Source organism: Amphiprion ocellaris, chromosome 4, assembly GCF_022539595.1.
Source record: "Amphiprion ocellaris isolate individual 3 ecotype Okinawa chromosome 4, ASM2253959v1, whole genome shotgun sequence".
Taxonomy (NCBI): Eukaryota; Metazoa; Chordata; class Actinopteri; family Pomacentridae; genus Amphiprion; species Amphiprion ocellaris.
The window spans coordinates 19,330,289-19,349,405 of NC_072769.1; the positions used below are offsets into that span (position 1 = coordinate 19,330,289).

General features: G+C 39.9%; 2 protein-coding genes and 1 long non-coding RNA gene across 3 annotated transcripts; all 3 read left to right on the forward strand.

Annotated features, from left to right (window-relative positions):
* The first annotated feature begins 343 nt into the window (after positions 1-343).
* Positions 344-3,068, forward strand: ndufb6 (NADH:ubiquinone oxidoreductase subunit B). Its single transcript, XM_055010322.1, has 4 exons — positions 344-600; positions 2,479-2,571; positions 2,679-2,723; positions 2,934-3,068. The coding sequence occupies exons 1-4, from the start codon at positions 421-423 to the stop codon at positions 2,997-2,999; spliced, it is 384 nt and encodes a 127-aa protein (XP_054866297.1). The 5' UTR covers positions 344-420; the 3' UTR covers positions 3,000-3,068.
* A 1,420-nt stretch (positions 3,069-4,488) lies between these two features.
* Positions 4,489-10,273, forward strand: toporsa (topoisomerase I binding, arginine/serine-rich a). Its single transcript, XM_023292313.3, has 2 exons — positions 4,489-4,662; positions 7,303-10,273. The coding sequence occupies exon 2, from the start codon at positions 7,306-7,308 to the stop codon at positions 9,718-9,720; it is 2,415 nt and encodes an 804-aa protein (XP_023148081.1). The 5' UTR covers positions 4,489-4,662; positions 7,303-7,305; the 3' UTR covers positions 9,721-10,273.
* A 1,471-nt stretch (positions 10,274-11,744) lies between these two features.
* LOC129348719 (uncharacterized) lies at positions 11,745-17,897 on the forward strand. Its single transcript, XR_008601375.1, has 4 exons — positions 11,745-12,098; positions 13,992-14,107; positions 16,408-16,533; positions 17,633-17,897. It is a non-coding gene; the product is annotated as an uncharacterized LOC129348719 (long non-coding RNA).
* The last annotated feature ends 1,220 nt before the right edge of the window (positions 17,898-19,117 follow it).

Sequence of the window (19,117 nt, forward strand, 5' to 3'; positions counted from 1 at the left end):
AGCTGGAAACGGCTGATTTTTAATGGAATATCTCCATAGAGGTACAGAGGAACATTTCCAGCAACCATCACTCCTGTGTTCTAATGCTACATTGTGTTAGCTAATGGTGTTGAAAGGCTAACTGATGATTAGAAAACCCTTGTACAATTATGTCAGCACATGAATAAAAGTGTGAGTTTTCATGGAAAACATGAAACTGTCTGGGGGATCCCAAACTTTTCAAAGGTACTGTATACCAACATCATATATCAGTATGCAACTATGGTGTCCTGTAGTGTCCACTGTCGTCCTGTAGGTGGCGCACTAGAATTAGTCGAACTGTCGCTGCCTCTTCTTCGTTGGTGCACTTGCCTGCAGAGGGAAGTGTCCTCCATGGTGTCATTGTAGGGCTTTTGAGGTTGAATATCCACAAGTAAAACGATGTCTGGGTACACGCCAGACCAGAAGCTCCGTGTCGAGCAGCTAGCGAAGCTCCGGAGGCAGTGGCTGAAGGACCAGGAGCTCAGTGCGAGGGAGCCCGTGATACAACCCAAACCTCCTGGCGCCGTCGAAAAGTTCTGGACTGGTTTTCTGGAGCCGAAGAGCCTGTGGAGGCTTTACGTGAGTCCGGCTACGCAGCTAACGCGGGCTAGCTAGCTAACAAAACAACCGCTTATTATAAAAGTATGCATGCAAAACTATTGGAGCAATTTACGAAGTGCAACTGTAGTCACTGTCCTTTTGTTTTTAGTAAATGTAACGTTATCTTGTTTACAGTTACAGTACGGAGTAGCTGTTAACTCCAACGTGAACATTATTATTATTATTATTATTAATAAGTAAACATTATTTACATGACAGGCTTGTGTGTCAATGTAGGGTTTATTTGGGACTAAACAGTAAGTTTTGTAAAATTCTGCCTAAATTTTGAGAATTTGTTGTTTTCAGACCTGGGAGTTGTATTTTCAGTTCCAAAGATGTCTTTCTTGTAAAGTTATTTTAATGTTTCTCCAGAAATGTAACTCCTACAGCCATTAAATTTTGTGGATGTCACAGACAGAATTGGCAAAATGACACCAGCAGAGGACAGATTTTAATTTAGTGGCCTTTGAAAATGGAAAGATGCTAAATAAAATTGATTTGGAAGCGGCTTGTAACTTTACACACGCAATGGCAATGCACACCCCTCTGCACATCACTTTTTATCCTTTGAATGAGTCCACATCTGCATTTTGACATAACCATTATCTGTGCACTGCTCTGTAATAATAATAGTAATAATAACTTTATTTATGTAGCATCTTTAAGAACACAAGCTGCTTTGACAGTTAAAACATGCACCATAGACAATCAAGCAAGACATCAGGAGACAAAGCAGAGCAGTCAATTAAAATAAACAGTAATAATGATAATAACTAGCTAGATTAGCACACATATCAAACAAGGGCACTAGGCAGTTTAAAAATTAAAGAATCAAATGGAAGGCTAAAAAAGATAAATGAAAAATAAAAATAAAAAATAGTGAATTTAAGAATTAGAGTCGACATCACACAAAAGACAATATATAAATCTATAAAAGGCAATATATAAAATAAACAGGGCATAATACAGAATAAAACACTGAAACTAATTAAAGCTAAAAATAAACTTCACATAAAAGCAAGTCTATAAAAGAAATGATTTTAAAGAAATCACTGACTGCAAGCCTTATCTCCTCAGGCAGGTCCTTTCAAAGTGGAGGGGTTCTGATGGAGAAAGCTCAGTCACCTTTAGATGTAAGCCTTGACTTTGGAAAAACCATAGGATCCACCTGAGGATCTAAGAATGAGAGCAGGTTCATACCGGGTCAACAGATTGCTAATATAGATTGAGACCCTTTAGAAGTGATCAGTAAAGTCTTAAAATCAATTCTAAAACGAGCAGGGAGCCAGTAGAGGGAAGCCAGGATAGGTGTGATGTGATGTTGTCTGTTAAAACTGGTAAGGTTGTGAGGGGCTGGACTATCCCAGCTGACTCAAAGTGATGGCAGGGGACCCCCTGGAGACGTCAATGGGCTTTTACAGAGCCACATAGAAAGACAGACAACCAAGCACAGTTGCATTCACACCAGTTAACCTCAGCATGTTTTTGGACTGTGGGAGGAAGCCAGAGCACCTGGTGAGAACTCGCACAGGGAGAACATCTAATCTGCACACACAAAGACCCCAGGCTGAGAGTTGAACCCAGGACCTGCTAGCTGTGAGCAACAGTGCTAACCACCGCTCACCATGTCGTCTCATTTTGACATATCAACACTGTAAAAACCTGGAACTTGGCTTGCCATACTTCCACACAGTAAATGCTAGTTGGTGAAATGTCAAGTACTGTAGTTGAAAGTATGGATACACACACATATATATATATATATATATATATATATATATATATATATATATATATGTGTGTGTATCCATTATGTGTGTATCTTTCTTAATACGGTATTTGTTTTTCTCCTTGCAGACCTACAAAGCGTACAAAGGAGGAGTTTTCGCATTAACGCGGCTGTTGATACCTGCTTGGATTGTTCACTACTACGTGAAATACCATGTTGCTGTAAGTTATCAGAAATGTGCAAGCAAAGAAGGCTACTTTACATTACTTAGTTCATGCAGGTGTCAACTTGACTGTATAAAAACAAAATTGTCATTGGTTCCCCACAGCAAAGACCATATGGTATTGTGGAAGTGAAACCCAAGCTGTTCCCAGTAAGTATACCTTGTTTATTAATCCATAAAATCACTGTTTTTATTTTCTATACATACAGTTCTGATTAGTTTGCTTTACCTGCCATAACAAAGTCTGATCCCATGCATACGGACATTTGCCAGAGACACTCTCACATTAACCTCTTGGAGGTCTTACTGGAGAAAAGAGTATTTTCTGAATCTTTCATTTTGTCATTTTTTTGTGCCCAGGGTGACACCATTCTGGAGACAGGCGAAGTTGTTCCAGATCTCCCTGAGACCCACAGCCATCATTGAAATATTTCAATTATTTCCTCAAGTTTCTGTTGTAAAAACTGTGTATATGTCATTAAAATATTACAGTCATTTTTGTGCGTGACTCTGACTTTACCAATGATTGTTTATACTGATGTATTCCAGTTGATTTTTGGGATTTTTTTTTCCTGAGCGATTGTACTAAGGGCAAAATTACATTTAAATGTTCTGTGTTGTGGTGTTCTTTGGATGTAGATTCAAAAATCCTGCAAAGTCCAGGGCACTGTCGTTTTCAATCAATAATTAAAATGGGTTTATTATCATAACATGGTCACGTGTAAAGGCTGTGATGCATTTTGGCATCAAGTCTTCACTTGTTAGCCAAGCAGATCGCAAAGGCTCTTTTCTAGTAGGAATCTTCTACGTGATGTTGTGGCCGTTAAAGAATGCAAACATTAAAAACTCCAGTAGATGGCAATGTCTTGGAACACAATAGTTTTAAATCAAACAGCATCAAAGTGAATACAATGATTAACAATGGCTACCAGAGCAAACAAATGCATTTAGATAATAAAAAAAAAGACAAATATATGTTTAAAATAAAAGCAGTGACATGTTTACTTGGTAGCCTGTAATTTGTAAAATTATATTTTAGTAGTTGGATGCATGAAATTTTGAATTGCAATATTAAGGCAAAGTGTCCCGAATCTTAAAACAAAAATCCTTTAAGTGGAGAAATCCATTTGCAGTAACTGGTGAGCTGCATGTCTGTGGTCATAATTTCATGTAGACTTTGAATTTTATACCAACTGGTATACTGTAATTACTGATGATTGGCTGAATTTTCAGGGAGCAGAGATACACCAGCAAACTGTCAAACAAAAAATACTTTCTAGCACCACATATGTTTACTGTCTTAACTGACACATTTCAAGTGTTAATTCATAAGACAGTAAACATTCATGGAACTAAAAGTGCTATTAGCACTAAATTTATATAGGTAACCATAGGATATGGGATTTTTTTAAAATCTGCAATTTGTGACAAAAAGTTAGTATTGTTGATGGAAAAAACTTTCTTTTCTCTAGTCATTACTAGATTATGGTGACATTTTATCCATGCATGATTCAGCAGGACTCCTAATCCCTTGGACACTATTTATCATTCTGCAATAGGATTTATTACTGGTGATAGCTATAGCACTCATCGCTGTGAACTGTATAACCCTCTGTCAACCAGTTTTAATTATTTTTATTTCTCTCCCATTACATTACTTAATTACTGTCTTTTTAAAATGAACCCTTACAACATACACTTCACAGGTGCTTGGAAAATACAGTTTTAGTCCATGTTTTTTAAAAAATCTTAAACATTCCAATTAAAGCTCAAATTAATATATAAAAGCTTTATTAATAATATATTGCTATCCAAACCTCAGTGCACAATTAGTCTGAACAAAGGTTTAAAACAAAACAAATATGGGTGTTTTTTTTTTTTTTTAAAGTGAGGCTTTTATTGTGAAGGCAGAAGTTGTTCGTTGAATTATGGAATACTGAAGACTGTACGATGTGATATCGAAGGAAGGGTCTTGTTAACTATCAATATGATGTTAACAGTCACTCACCCGTGTAGAAATGAATGAGTTTCTACAACACTGAGAGGAGTAGTCAATTGCCAGCCGCATACCTGTGTGAGGAAGTAAGAGGTAAATATTACACAACTTTTCTTTAACGTTCTAACTAGCCGCAGATCTGCTAGCCTCCCCTAGCTACACTGCGTTAGCCTACTTAGCTAGCCTGCTAACTTTAGCGAAACAAGTTAATCTGGTTTCTGGATGTTTTAGTCATTAACCACACCTACATATGTCTGACAGAGCTATTCGTATACACGCTGTGGTTGTCATATATATGTGTAACAGCGCTTACACTGGATGTATTCACTATTGTTTGCCAACACTACTCACTTCGTTGAGGGAACCATGACTGCTGTAGGCTAGCCTGCTAAGCTAGAGCCTGCTACGCTAACAAAACGAAAAACAACAGATTTAAATGCGGGGAAGGACAGAGAGGAATGTCGGTTTTGACAACACTGGGTTAACTGCGATATTTTTTTTTCCAAATTAGCAATGAATGAGAAAGACATTGATGAAGTCTAATGTCTGACGGTATAGCGCTGGTGTAAGTCCTTCATAGTTATGTATGTCCGACTGTTCTGTGTCTTTGTACTGAGGTCTTAGTGTAACATATTTTTCTCGTTATTCCAAAAAATCTAATGTTTTGATTACACGTGCTCATGTGTAACATGCACATAAGTAAATGTGGTACCGTTTGTGTTGGCATTGTCTTTGTCCTCCACATTTGGAGGGACTTAAAACAAAATAAGCTGTTACGTCCCAGTGGTATTGCAGCACCCATCTATTAGCATGATTCAGTACATCATAGTGCACTGTTTTGGTGACATTGTGTTACTGTAAAAATCCATTTCTGTGTTTGTCATTGTGATTATAGTTAAAGATGGTGTTGGACTGCATTATATGAAGATGTGTCTTACTTTTTGTAATTCCTATTTACACACTGTGGGACAGAATATTAGAAAATATTTGATTGCTCATAGACATCTGAAATATGAGAAAGTGCCCAGCAGCTGTTTTATAAGGACCAGAAATGTCAGAGACCATTGGTTCCCTTGATCCAGTCCAATTTGTAGTTTTAGCATGTTTTGATTTAAATATTTGAATCTATAAAGCAACTAGTAGCTACAACTGTCAAAAAGATGTAGTGGAGTAAAATGTACACAGGGTTTCAGCAGGGCATTGAAAAGTATCAATAGCCATTAAGTTGATTCTGCAAAAATTAAGGCCTTAAATGGCATTAAAAATTACTAAATTTGATTCTCAGTGGCATTAAAAATTCTTTCTGCAGTTTTCAGGAAAATATTTGACAATAATGATATATAATTGTAGACTGTGATTCGTCAGATATGTGCATCTGCGTAAACATGCCGAAGCATTGCGATAATTGTTCTGGCCAGTCGGGTACAATTGCCAAAAATTGCATGCTTTTAAAGTGGCCAGCAGGCTGGACCAGGAGGAGAACTGGGAAATGGGGAAATGCAAATTCCAGCAAAATGTAAAATGTAGGAACAGTTTTTATATAAAAATCATCTTTTACAAAAAAAAACCTGCTTAATTTGTGGAGTTCATAGTCATGGCATTAAAATTTTTTACAGTATAAATGTATTTAAAATGGCATTAAAAAGCATTAAATTTGACTGGCTGATTTCTGCAGAAACCCTGTGTACAGTGTTTGCCTCTAAAACACTCAAGTAGAGTATCTCATACTGGTGTTAAATACTGTTCCTGTAGATGCATTTAGTTAATTTTTACCATTGCAGCTGTGTAGTATAAAACTACTTTATCTGCAGCTCTGCAAGTTTTTTAATGCTTGGTGACCAATGTCTGTACCTACTGTAGGTGTTTTTTTTTTTGCTACGTTTTGGACAGATCCAGGCTAGCTATTTCCCACTATGTCTATTTGCTAAGCTAAGCTAACCAGCGACTGTAGCTCTATAGTTTGTTCCTTTAATGAGGCATCTGAGCCAAACTGTAAATGATGCATAGTTTGATGTTGGCATATTTACTTCCCCTTGCCAGAGAGATGTTTCATGATTGTGTTCTCTGTCTTTATGCAAGGCCTGCATCGTATTGTTAAATGTACTGTGCACCAAGTTGCATTATGAGCACATCTGTAACACGTTTTCATTAAAAAAAGACCAACTTTCCACATGTTTCAGTCTTTCATTGCATGTGATCTTCATTATTTAGCTGTCATCCCTCAAATTCTCATGCTAGTGCTTTCATAGCGCTCTTAAAAGTCCACATAAACTTCTACTTTTTGACTTCTTCGGCGATGGTGCACCGCAGCAACCTCTGTGACTTTATTGCTAAAACATGTAATGTAATGACGTCAATCAAATTTAATATTGTAAACATTATACAAATTTTACTGTATGACACAAGACAAGGTATATAGAGTACTTTATTATTCTTTTCAATGATAAAAAATGGCGGAGAAGGTAACTAAAAGGTCAGCGCATTGTCAAACAGATAATGTTATTTAATGTGACGTCTTCAGTGATGCTTTATGTAGCATGCATAGCAGCATACAGACTTTTAAGTGGAGTTCACTCTGGTATCAAGGCACATTTATCTCTAAATATTGGATTTTTTTTTTTTAGAAATTGACAGGTTACTGCTCACTCTGTAACTGCCCTGCCGTTATTTTTTGGTAAATGTGAGAATTTCCAAAATTCAAAATCACCTTAATCTGCTTTTTCTTTTTGCCAGACCATGTCAGCAATCAAGGTTGCCCTGCAACAGAGCCAGAAGAGTGGCAGAAGCAAAACCTCCAAAACAATGTCTGCAGAGGTGTCACCAGACTCCAAATGTCCCATCTGTTTGGACATATTTAACAACATGTCTTACCTGGATCTCTGCCTGCACAAGTTCTGTTTCCGCTGTATTCATGAGTGGTCCAAGAACAAAGCTGAATGTCCACTGTGCAAGCAGCCATTTAATTCAATCTATCACAGTATAAAATCGGAGCAAGACTTTAAGAAATATGACCTGCGGCCACTGGAAACTGCTTCTTTTGGTACTTTTCAGGGAGTGCGGTTTAGATACCGCACAACTCTTACTGGTGTCCAACGACAGCCGAGGCGAAGGACCTCTCCACCTCCAGACAACGGAGTACTTTTCGAAGCCTCAACAAATCAACCCCAACAGCAGTGCAACCGTTACATCCAACACGTGATGACGAGGTTGGCCGCCAGGAGAAGAGCTGCAAGTGAAGGCAGGACAGTGAACAGTGTACGGGAGCAAGAGATGGTAAACTTCAGGAGGGAACTGTACCGACGGGGATTTAGGGTCCGAAATGTTCGAGATGGTGGTCGCTCTCGAGACATCTCAGCTGAGTTCTACAGAAGAAATCCTGCCTGTCTACATAGACTGATCCCTTGGTTAAAAAGAGAACTCACTGTGCTGTACGGGGCCCATGGCTCTTTGGTCAACATAGTTCAGCACATCATCATGTCACGTATTACACGTTATGACATGGAGGATGGAGCTATTCAAGAGGAGCTCAGGCCATTTCTGCAGGGTCGCACAGAGCACTTTCTGCATGAGTTCACCAGTTTTGCAAAGTCCCCCTTTAATATGGAGGCCTACGACCAGCATGCTGTTTATGACTTCCCAGCTCCTTCTTCAAATGAAGACAGCAGCACCAACTCATCTGTCATTGCTATCTCAGAGGATGAGGAAAATGCTACAGAGTTGGACCATCCAGGAGCCTCAACATCTACTCTGAGCAACTCGATGTGGGATGATGAGACGCCTGGGCCATCATATTCTACGACAGCAGAACAGGCCAGAGCAGAACGACTGTCAGTCCCGGACTCTGATTCTGACACCAGTTTAGAGGAAGAGCCACATGAGTTTGGCGCTTCTCCACAGCAAATGAGTCCTCATAACCAAACAGACTTGTCTCAGGGTGAATGTAACAACGAAGAATGTCTTTCCTCTGACAGCGACGACTGTGTCATTGTAGGGTTCGTTAAACCAACAGCAGAGAGGACTCCTGAGCTGGTTCATCTGTCCTCTGACTCTGATGAATCTGCCAGCGAAGATACTAAAGAAGTGCCTCTTCTGCCTCAGCATATCCGCTTCACCAGTCTGAGTCCTGCAGCTTCACAGAACAGCGATGCCAGTGGTGTTGGGCGATCGGAAAATCAAATGGATTCTAAAGAAAGATGCAGCTCATCGACATCTAGCAGATGCAAGACATCCAGCAGATGCAAGACATCCAGCAAGTCAAACAGAAAAGACACAGAAAGAAGATTTGACAGTAAAGAGAGATCTCGGGAGAGGCACCGGTCAAAGGACAGAGACCACAGGAGAAGGAGGAGGTCAAGAAGTGGAGAGCGCCGGCACTGCAGAAGCCCAGTGGTCTCCCACAGCAGTGTGAGCGCTCATTCCAATGACCGAGGCTGGGGCAGAGACTACTCAAAATGTGACAGTCGTTACAAAAGGAGGGACAGTGATCACACTTATCAGTATAGTCATTATGGCCAAGAGAGAAATGATAGTGGGATGCATTTAACACAGAGACAGTCCTACTTTTACACTAGCCACAAGTCCTCAGAATTGCGCTCTCGCTCCAGGAGCCACAGCAGAGACTCGCAGAGACAGGATAGGAGGCATTCTCGATCTAGGACTTATTCCAGCAGTTGCTCTCCTTCGGTAAAAAGAAAATCTCACCATGACAAGCCTGGCGGGAAGAGGAAATACAAAACGAGGCATTTGGACGAACCGTCCAGTAGCACACTTTCTAACTTGCACACCGAAGGCGACTCGACGAAACACAAGAAAAAAAGCAAAGAGAAGAGTCGCAAGAAATCCAAAGAGAGATCGAGAAAGACCAGCCGGAGTCTCAGCGTGGAGCTCATCAGTGACGACAAAGCGTATGAGCGAAGCAGGCGTCACCATAAGAAAAAGAAGAAACACAAGAAGAAAAGCAGAAGGCACAAGAGCAGTGAACCCACAGAGAAGCGCTTACCCGCGGTCATCACCATCGATAGTGACAGTGACTCCTGTGCTAATGATAGCATCACCCAGGCCAGTAGCGCTAATAAGGAGAACCCCACTGAGAATACCACAGATGATCCAGTCGACCCCACACCTGCAGACTCACTGTCGTATTCGTGCTGATGGATTTACCCTCAGCTGCTAAAACCTGCCACCAGTATTTTAGTATATTAAATTCACCAGCCCTCGGTGATGGTGGACACACGTGCACTTAAATGCCACCAAAAATGTTTTCTACAGAGACATTTCATTGGACTTTGGCTCACATTACAAGTACGGATATCTGTACTGAACTGGAGCGAGGTCATCACCAGATAAATGACGTAAAACAATGCTATTTTATGTGCAAACGTGCCACTCTGAACAAATCAGAAAGAAGTAATAATATTGTTTTTTTTTTTTATTGGAGTCGCACGTTTTTCAAGAATTAGCTCTCATTCTGGAAATTCATTTTATTCTATGTTGTATTTTACGTCTAAGGTGCTCTCAGGGATCATACTGATTAAATTTTTTTTGTTGTCATAAGTCAGCTATATTCTTGAGACAAAACTATTTCTACCTGCTGCTCATGGAGGTGTGCTTATTATCTGCAGCTGGTGTTTGGATTTCAGAATGGGCTCTTTTCTATTGAATTTTATTTAAGAATAAATTGCAATGCATAACTGTGTGCACTCTATTTATGCATTTTTTTGTCATTATTTAAGGTATGAGGGCTGGAATTTTGTTACATAACAGTGTAAACATATTTTATATTCATTGTTGTTACATAGTAATGGAAAATTTGCCAATTATAACTTAAATAATTGAACAGATCATGAGGAAAAGTCCCATTTTTACGCTAAAAACCTAGGTAGATACAATTATATTCTGATAACGGGAGACCAAAATATCAAGTGACTGATGTGCCATGGCAGAAAGTTTTAAAATGCTGCCTAAGAAATGAAAAAAGAAAAGGAATTACGACTTTAATTTTATCGTCTTATATTACAGCTTCATACACAAACAGGATAAAGCCAAGATATGAAAGGAGGAAGAGAGTTTAAGACAAGGCAAGTATAGAGTGAAACTAAACTTACATGCAAAAACAGGTGTAGGTATCATAAAGTATTAAAACACAAGAGGTTAAGACATAAAATGAAACATAATTCAATATAACTGTATAAACGCATATAAAAAAATGATGAAATAAGACAGTGATCACTTTAATGAAAGATTGTCCTGTCTTTGTCTATTTTTTTTTAATGTTTATCTGGATCAAACTGTCATGATGTGTAATTGCACATCATTTTATATTATGACAGCAAAGACATGCCTTTATGAAGCTTTAATATTCCTAGTAACAAAATAATTTATGATTATAAGCAAAACTGTAATAGTGATTGTGACATTTAGGATGTGTATTTGGCATAATTATCCTTGACACTAACATAATTTACAGGTGCATTTTTTAGGTATATAAAATAAAAACATCTATTTTGCAATTATATGAATTATATTGTTAAAAATATTACTTTCATGATTGAAATCAATCATTTGGATGCATGCAGTCACAATGTCGGGGCTGCAATCATTTTTAACCAACTTGAATTGCTCATTTAAAGCTATTTGAACTTGAGAAAACAATTTGATTGGTTCCAATCTATAGCACAGGGCAGGTAAAGTCATGCGGAAACATAGGAACAATTTTAAAAAATGATCACTTTTTTTGCTCAATTATTATCCTTAAAGTTCAGTGTGAAATTTCAGTGTTAACTGCGGAGTGGACTTTAGCACCAACGGATTCATGGAAAGTTTAAGTTAAATTAAAGCTGCAAGCAGCGTTGGACGGGTCCTCGCATTCGTGCTAAACTTTTGTAGATGTGTCTATGCTATTGTTTGTTTGTGAAGGTTAGCAAGATTAAATAAAAAATTGAATGCCAAAACATTAAAACAGCTGTTTTAAGAAAATTCCAGTTTGATAAATCAGTATTGCTTTGGTGTAATTCAGTCACCCGAATTATGAACCATAAAGGAGTTTGTGTTAAAACATGTTAAATCCCATTAAACACAAATACATTATTATGGAATATAGAATTGTTTGGTTCAGACATTTGACTCTTTTCCTACCAGTGTCTTAACAGACAAAATGAGAAGTTATGATGCAATCACATAAGTCACAAAATAGTTTATTAGTCAGCAGCAAAATCAAAACTATTTACAATGTGCAAAGTACAAACTGTGGTGGGCTTCTGCTACAGTGGAGGGCTAAAAGTAAAACTATATACAAGTACAGGTGCTGGTCATATAATTCGCATATCATGAAAAAAGTTGTTCAATCTTCTGTTTGAGCTTTATCATGTTTAGAAAGCAGATCAGATAATCACAGTTTGTTAGTGCTGAATACATTTATAAACCACAGTAAAAATCTGTTTTATTGTTTAGAAACAACAAGACTGTTGGCACAAAAGAAAAACAAACGGGTGTGTCTTTGGCTTCGGTGCAGCTCGTTTTGGATCAACTCTGTGAGTATTAGTGTGGTTTTTTTTTTTTTCTTCTTCTGGTATTTCAGGTATACCGCAGAGTAGTAATAAAACTGGGCCTGGATTGGAGCCATCAGCTGGTTCCATGCTGGTGAGAGAAACGCTTTCATCAATGTTGGGGCTCTTCACACTGATTTGGAGCCCATCAGTCAGGGTGACTCCAGCTGTCAGCCAGTAGACTTATGGTGCACAACATGGGGGCAGATAGTAATGACTGATTGCATTAGGAGGAGTGTGTGTGTGTGAGTGTGTGTGTTCTTGTGCACTGCCATAAAATCTTCCCCTTAGCGTGCCAGCCATGGGAAACCAAATCAGTGGCTGTTATTCAAGAAGAACATCGCCCTGCCTTTACGGTTTTTCAGATGTCAGTATGAAGTGTGTATATGATGCCTTTCTATAATTAGAAACAGCAGAGGGTGCTGTGTGCAGAGGTGTGTTGCTCTGCAGTTCCCAGTTGTCTTTGACTGAAAATTAAGTAAATATTGAAAATGATTGACCGTGTGAGGCCAAGAAGGTTTCAATAAATTTCCTCCATCCCCTGGGCACAACAGATTTTATGAACATGTCAAATATTTGGTTTTTATATGTGTGTGAGTTTTCATCATAGTTTTAGCATAGTTTTTTCTATGTGCTTGTTTAGTTTTGTCACCTGTGTCAAAGGTGCTAAACAAATAAGTTGAATGGCTAAAGTGAATAATTGACTAAGTTGTGATTGTTACAATAGAAGTTTTTTCATTGTAATGTAAGGCTTTATAACATTGTTAAGGTTGGTGTTAAAATCTAGAAAGAAGAAGAAGAAGATTAAAGAAAGAAAGTACCTAAAAAATAAGCAATGAAATAAAAGGGAAAAAGTTAAAACAATCAAAGTTTTATAAATTATGGGAAAAAAAGATGTAAGAAATTCAAGAAGTTTATTTAATAACTAAAGATGTAACTTTGTAAATAAGTGTTGTAGTCTATTTCACTTATTTGATTGATAGGTGTAGTGAGAGACAGGCAGATAATGGGGTAGAAATAAGAATCAGGGCAACTCATACAGCACGGGGTTGCTAGCGGGAATTGAACCCAGGCCTCAGCGTTGGGGACCTAGTACATGCGTGAGTGGCTTAACCCGTAGAGCTATATGGACACACATGTTATGTGCTTTTAAATGTGTATTCATCCAATAGAATGTGTAGGGGTAGGGTTAGGGTTACAGAGGAAGGTCAAAATGTACAAAATGAGCCACGGAGTTCAGAACACCTTGACAGAATAGAATGGAACCATGAGCTGAGTTCCTCTGTATCCATAGAGGATAAACTAGAGGGGACGCAGAGCTGATTAAAAGCAGCGGAGAAGCGACCGGCAGAGAGAGAGTTCAAAAACCCGACAGTACCGAGCAGGAGCGCTGGATTTAAGACCAGCACACGGAAAGCTGACATTAAAAATAACAGGCTTATGATCAGAGAATACGTTATCACCGATCTCAATATTCGACACAGACAATCCATAAGACAGAACCAGGTCTAACGTGTGTCCGTGTTCATGTGTGGGACCCGACACACACTGAACCACATTAAAAGAGGCAATAAGACTTAGAAAGTCCTTCACCAGCCGCTTATCGGGACAGCACACACGAATATTAAAATGCACAATATTTCTCCTGTCTGGATTAAATTTCAGAAATACAGTTTAGATTTACTAAATATTCCAGGAATTCTTGCTCTCAGTTTGACCATAGAAATGAACTTGTTGTTGAGGCAGTTTGTGTTTGAGTTTTTCTGCCTCGAGCTTCATCACCAGTGATGTTCAGGACTCATTCTTGTATTTTACACTCTCTGATGTTTTCTTTTCTTCATGTCTAGTGTGTGAATCATTTCTGGTTTGTCTCTTCAGTGTCTCATGTGGCCCTGCAGCTTCTCCTCCTCCACCTCCTCCTGAAGCCTTCATCTTCTTCATCATCAGCTGCTCAGTGACTCTGTTGGACGTCTCACCGTGTGGCAGCAGCTCAGGTCAGTGGTGAAGATCCTCTTTATCAGCTCCACACCCACAGACGTAGTGAACGCAGCGTCTGTTGTTGTGCTAATAAGAAGCTGCATCTGAGCAGCAGCAGCTCTGTTCACTCCAGCCTCAGTCACACATGGAGTCAGAGCAACACTCTGTCAGAGCTGATTCCTCAATGTTAGATCTGATTAATCTCTCTCTAGTAACAGGTTATGTACCACAGGCTTTTAAGGTTGCTGTAATCAAACCTTTACTTAAAAACCCCACTCTAGATCTAGATGTTTTAGCCAACTATAGACCAGTTTCCAACCTCCCATTTCTCTCCAAAATTCTGGAAAGAACAGTTGCAAATCAATTATGTGAACATTTACAAAGGAATAGCTTGTTTGAAGAGTTTCAGTCAGGCTTCAGAGTGCATCATAGCACAGAAACAGCTCTGGTGAAAGTTACTAATGACCTTCTCATAGCGTCAGATAATGGACTGGTCTCTATACTTATTTTATTGGACCTTAGTGCAGCATTCGATACAATCGACCACAAACTTTTATTACAGCGACTAGAACATTCTATTGGCATTAAAGGGACAGCACTGGACTGGTTTAAATCCTACTTATCAGACAGGTTCCAGTTTGTGCATGTCAACAATGACTCTTCTGAGCATACTAGGGTTAATCATGGAGTTCCTCAGGGTTCTGTCTTAGGACCAATACTGTTCACATTATACATGCTTCCCTTAGGCAACATTATTAGGAAGCACAGTATTAATTTCCATTGTTACGCTGATGACACTCAATTGTATTTATCTATGAAGCCAAATGAAACTAATCAGCTAGCTAGACTGCAAGATTGTCTTAAGGACATAAAGACCTGGATGACCTATAATTTCTTACTACTAAATTCAGACAAGACTGAAGTCATTGTATTTGGCCCCAAACATCTTAGAGAATTGCTTTCAAAGCATATAGCTACTCTGGATGGCATTACATTGGCCTCCAGTACTACTGTGAGGAACCTCGGTGTTATCTTTGACCAGGACATGTCCTTTAACTCGCACATAAAACAAATCTGTAGGACTTCCTTTTTCCACCTGAGAAATATTGTGAAAATCAGGAACATCCTGTCTCAGAGTGATGCAGAAAAACTAGTCCATGCATTTGTTACTTCTAGGCTTGACTACTGTAATTCCTTATTATCAGGTTGTCCCAATAGCTCTCTGAAACATCTACAGCTGATCCAAAATGCTGCAGCCAGAGTACTGACGGGAGTTAGCAAGAGAGATCATATTTCTCCTATATTGGATTCTCTTCATTGGCTTCCTGTTAAATCTAGAATAGAATTCAAAATCCTTCTTCTGACATATAAAGCTCTTAACAACCAATCTCCATCATATCTTAAAGACCTGATAGTACCATATTATCCTAGCAGAACTCTTCGCTCTCAGACTGCAGGCTTACTTGTTGTTCCTAGAATCTCTAAAAGTAGAATGGGAGGCAGAGCCTTCAGTTATCAGGCGCCTCTCCTGTGGAACCAGCTCCCAGTTTGGGTTCGGGAGGCGGACACCCTCTCTATTTTTAAGACCAGGCTTAAAACTTTCCTTTTCGACAAAGCTTATAGTTAGGGCTGACTGGGGGACCCTGACGGGGTATGCTTGTGTTTTCATTTGCACAACTGACTTCCCCTCTTGACGTCCCTTAGTTCTGCCCCTAGTTATGCTGCTATAGGCCTAGACTGCTGGGGAACCTCTCTTGATGCACTGAGCCCTTCTCTAACTACCTATGTATTTACTACATATACCATTATTGCATTACATTCACTCTGTTTCTTTCTGTGTCCTTTCTCCGAGTGTCCCTGGTCCCAGAGCTGGATGCTGGATGCTTCAGATGTGTGGCTGTGTTTTATGGTCCTTGTGTCCCACCCCCCCACCTCTCTATCTCTACCCCTCTATCTCTACCTCTACCCCTCTATCTCTACCTTTCTACCTCTTCTGTCCCTCTCAACCCGCCCGGCCAGCAGGCAGATGGTTCCCCCCACATTAGAGCCGGGTTCTGCTCGAGGTTTTTTTCCCTGTTAAAAGGGTGTTTTCCTTGCCACTGTCGCCTTTTGGCTTGCTCTGGGGGTCAGGCATATGGGTTCTGTAAAGCGTCTCGAGACAATTTGACTGTAATGGGCGCTATATAAATAAAATTGAATTGAAAATTGAATTGAACTGAGAGCTCTCAGCAGTTTTCTACCCATTTAAGAACAGGACAAACCGAACAAGCTGTTGTATCGATTTGTCCACGATTTCCTCTCATGTGTCCATTTTAAGGAGTTTGCAGTCAACCAAGGCCGACTCAGAATCACTCCCACCGGGAAGATCTGTGAAGGAAGGTCCACCCGGCTGGTCCAGAAGCTCCGGTCCAGCAGAGCAGCGTCAGGATGGAGACGTAACCGGGTGAGTTAACTAGAGAGGCGACACATTCACATAGAAAATCCAACAATTCCTTCTGTTTTTACAGTTTGTGACTCTGGTAAATGGTGTCATTTTTCAAAGCTGGTGGGTTTTGGGCTTCACAGATTGAACCTAAATGCTTTTCTTAAACAAACTGCTGAGCTGCTGCACAGTGAAATGTTTGAGTGGAGCTCAGGATGAAAGCATCAGAGCTGTTTTACATGTTTTTATGTTCAGCTAATATCATTTCCTCTGGACAATGTTTGTGGTGTTAGAAGTGGACGTTTGTAGGGAGTTTTCAGTTGTGATACTTTAATGCATAAATATTTGCAGTGGTGGTTTCACTGCAAGCATCTACTGATGTCACCAGTGAAGTAAATAAAAACAGCATTTGTTGAACTTTACGCCTCTCAGTGTCTGCAGTTAGTTTAGCTGAATCAATGCAAAGATATTTCTATTTTTCTACATGACAGGAATGTCAGTGAAATCCAAATGCTAAGAATAAACAAGTGATCTGCCTGGTCACAGATCCCACTTTAATCCAAAATAAAGACTTTGCAAGGAAATGAACTTGAAATATGAGCCACCAGTAAAAGTTGTGATCAGACAGAAGGGCCTGTATTTTATCTTTGGAGAAGTTTAACATGTAAGTTTGTGCAGCTGATCAGTGGTGAGGCCTGTGGATGACTGGAGATGTGTGTGGACACTTAGACGAAGCAGCAAATGTGTTGAAAATGAGTTGTCTTCTCAGAGTCTTGAAGATGTTTTGTCAGAGCTAAGAAAGAAGTAAGAGATCCTTCAGGTGATTGTTGAGTGGTGTTGAGGAATTTGAATGTAGAGGAATAGCAAAGAGATTTTGAAGATATTTAAGCCATAAGTTGTATTTTATTTGTTTGCTGTTCTCTCCCATTTGTAGTGAAGAGAAGTGATTTGACATGAAGAATGTGATTTGTGTGGCTTTGAAATTGTGTTAAAATGTAAAAATGAGTGATGAGGAGAAGAGTGTGACTTTTTAGTATTGTGTTTTTTAGCGTGTTCTTTAAAAGTTGTAGGTAGATTATCTTCTTTTTTTGATTTTGTGGATTGTTTTTTTTTCTTTCAGTGTTGATGTCACCGCCTTGACGAATAGAAGAAAAGCCTATATTTGGGTATGTAGGACTGGTAGTCCAGAGGTAGTGGTGGTGGTTTGGAACCTGGAGAGTGCAGGTTCGATCCCCCACCCTGCTCAAGCTTTTTTTTTTACATTTGGGCAAAATTTGCCAAAAATCTGCCTTCGTGCCTTCGTGCCTTCGTGCCTTCGTGCCTTCGTGCCTTCGTGCCTTCGTGCCTTCGTGCCTTCGTGCCTTCGTGCCTTCGTGCCTTCGTGCCTTCGTGCCTTCGTGCCTTCGTGCCTTCGTGCCTTCGTGCCTTCGTGCCTTCGTGCCTTCGTGCCTTCGTGCCTTCGTGCCTTCGTGCCTTCGTGCCTTCGTGCCTTCGTGCCTTCGTGCCTTCGTGCCTTCGTGCCTTCGTGCCTTCGTGCCTTCGTGCCTTCGTGCCTTCGTGCCTTCGTGCCTTCGTGCCTTCGTGCCTTCGTGCCTTCGTGCCTTCGTGCCTTCCTTATGAGTAAATCTCCTTGTTTTCCTTTTTGCCAGATCCATCCTTGAAGTCCAGTCCAGTCCACTCCAGTCACACTCCACACCACAGCGGGGATTCGAACCGTGACCATCCACATGACAGACACACACCCTCTGTGTGAGCTATCTGTCACACAAGGTCCCTGGTGGAGTTTGTTGTAATGATGGTTGCAAGAGGTTGTCATGCAGCCAAAGTGTAAAAAGAGCCTTGAGCTGGATTCAAACCAAGGACCTCCTGGATGAGAGGCAGATAACTTACCACTGCACTATCCTTCCTACTGGGTGTAGCTATTAGTTTTCGTAAATGATGGTACACAAAAGTATTAAGGAAGTGAAGATAATAAAGGTACGAAGGTACCGGGGAGGCAAAAAACTTACCTCTACACCACCTGTCCTACAAGATGTTGCTCTAACTTTGCTTAAATGATGCTATCAATTAGTACTGGCGCAACCAAACGACAAATAAAAGGTGTGAGTGGAGATCTGAATCATGGACCTTCAACATGTGAGGCACAGAACTTACCTCTGCACCACATTTCCTACAAGGTGTTGTTGTAAATTGGCTTAAATGATGGCATCAATCAGTACTGGAGCAATCAAAGGACAAATAAAAGGTGTGAGTGGAGATTTGAATCATGTGAGGTACAGAACTTACATTGTAGGTTTGTTTCTGAGACTGAATACACCCAATCTCGTCTGATCTGCAAAGCTAAGCAGGGTTGGGCCTGGTTAGTATTTGGATGGGAGACTACCTGGGAATACCAGGTGCTGTAAGCTTTTTACTTCTCCTCACAACCTGAACAAGACACTGCTGGTCATTCACTAGAGATAGCTATCAACTAAAACCTCTTGGTTTCTTTATTATACACTCTATGAGGTGGATAAGCTGCAGGTCATGCTGATTTATTGCTGCTTCTGGTTGGAGCCAAAGAACAAAGGCGTCACCTGTTGGAGCAGCTGATGTCCTGCAGCCT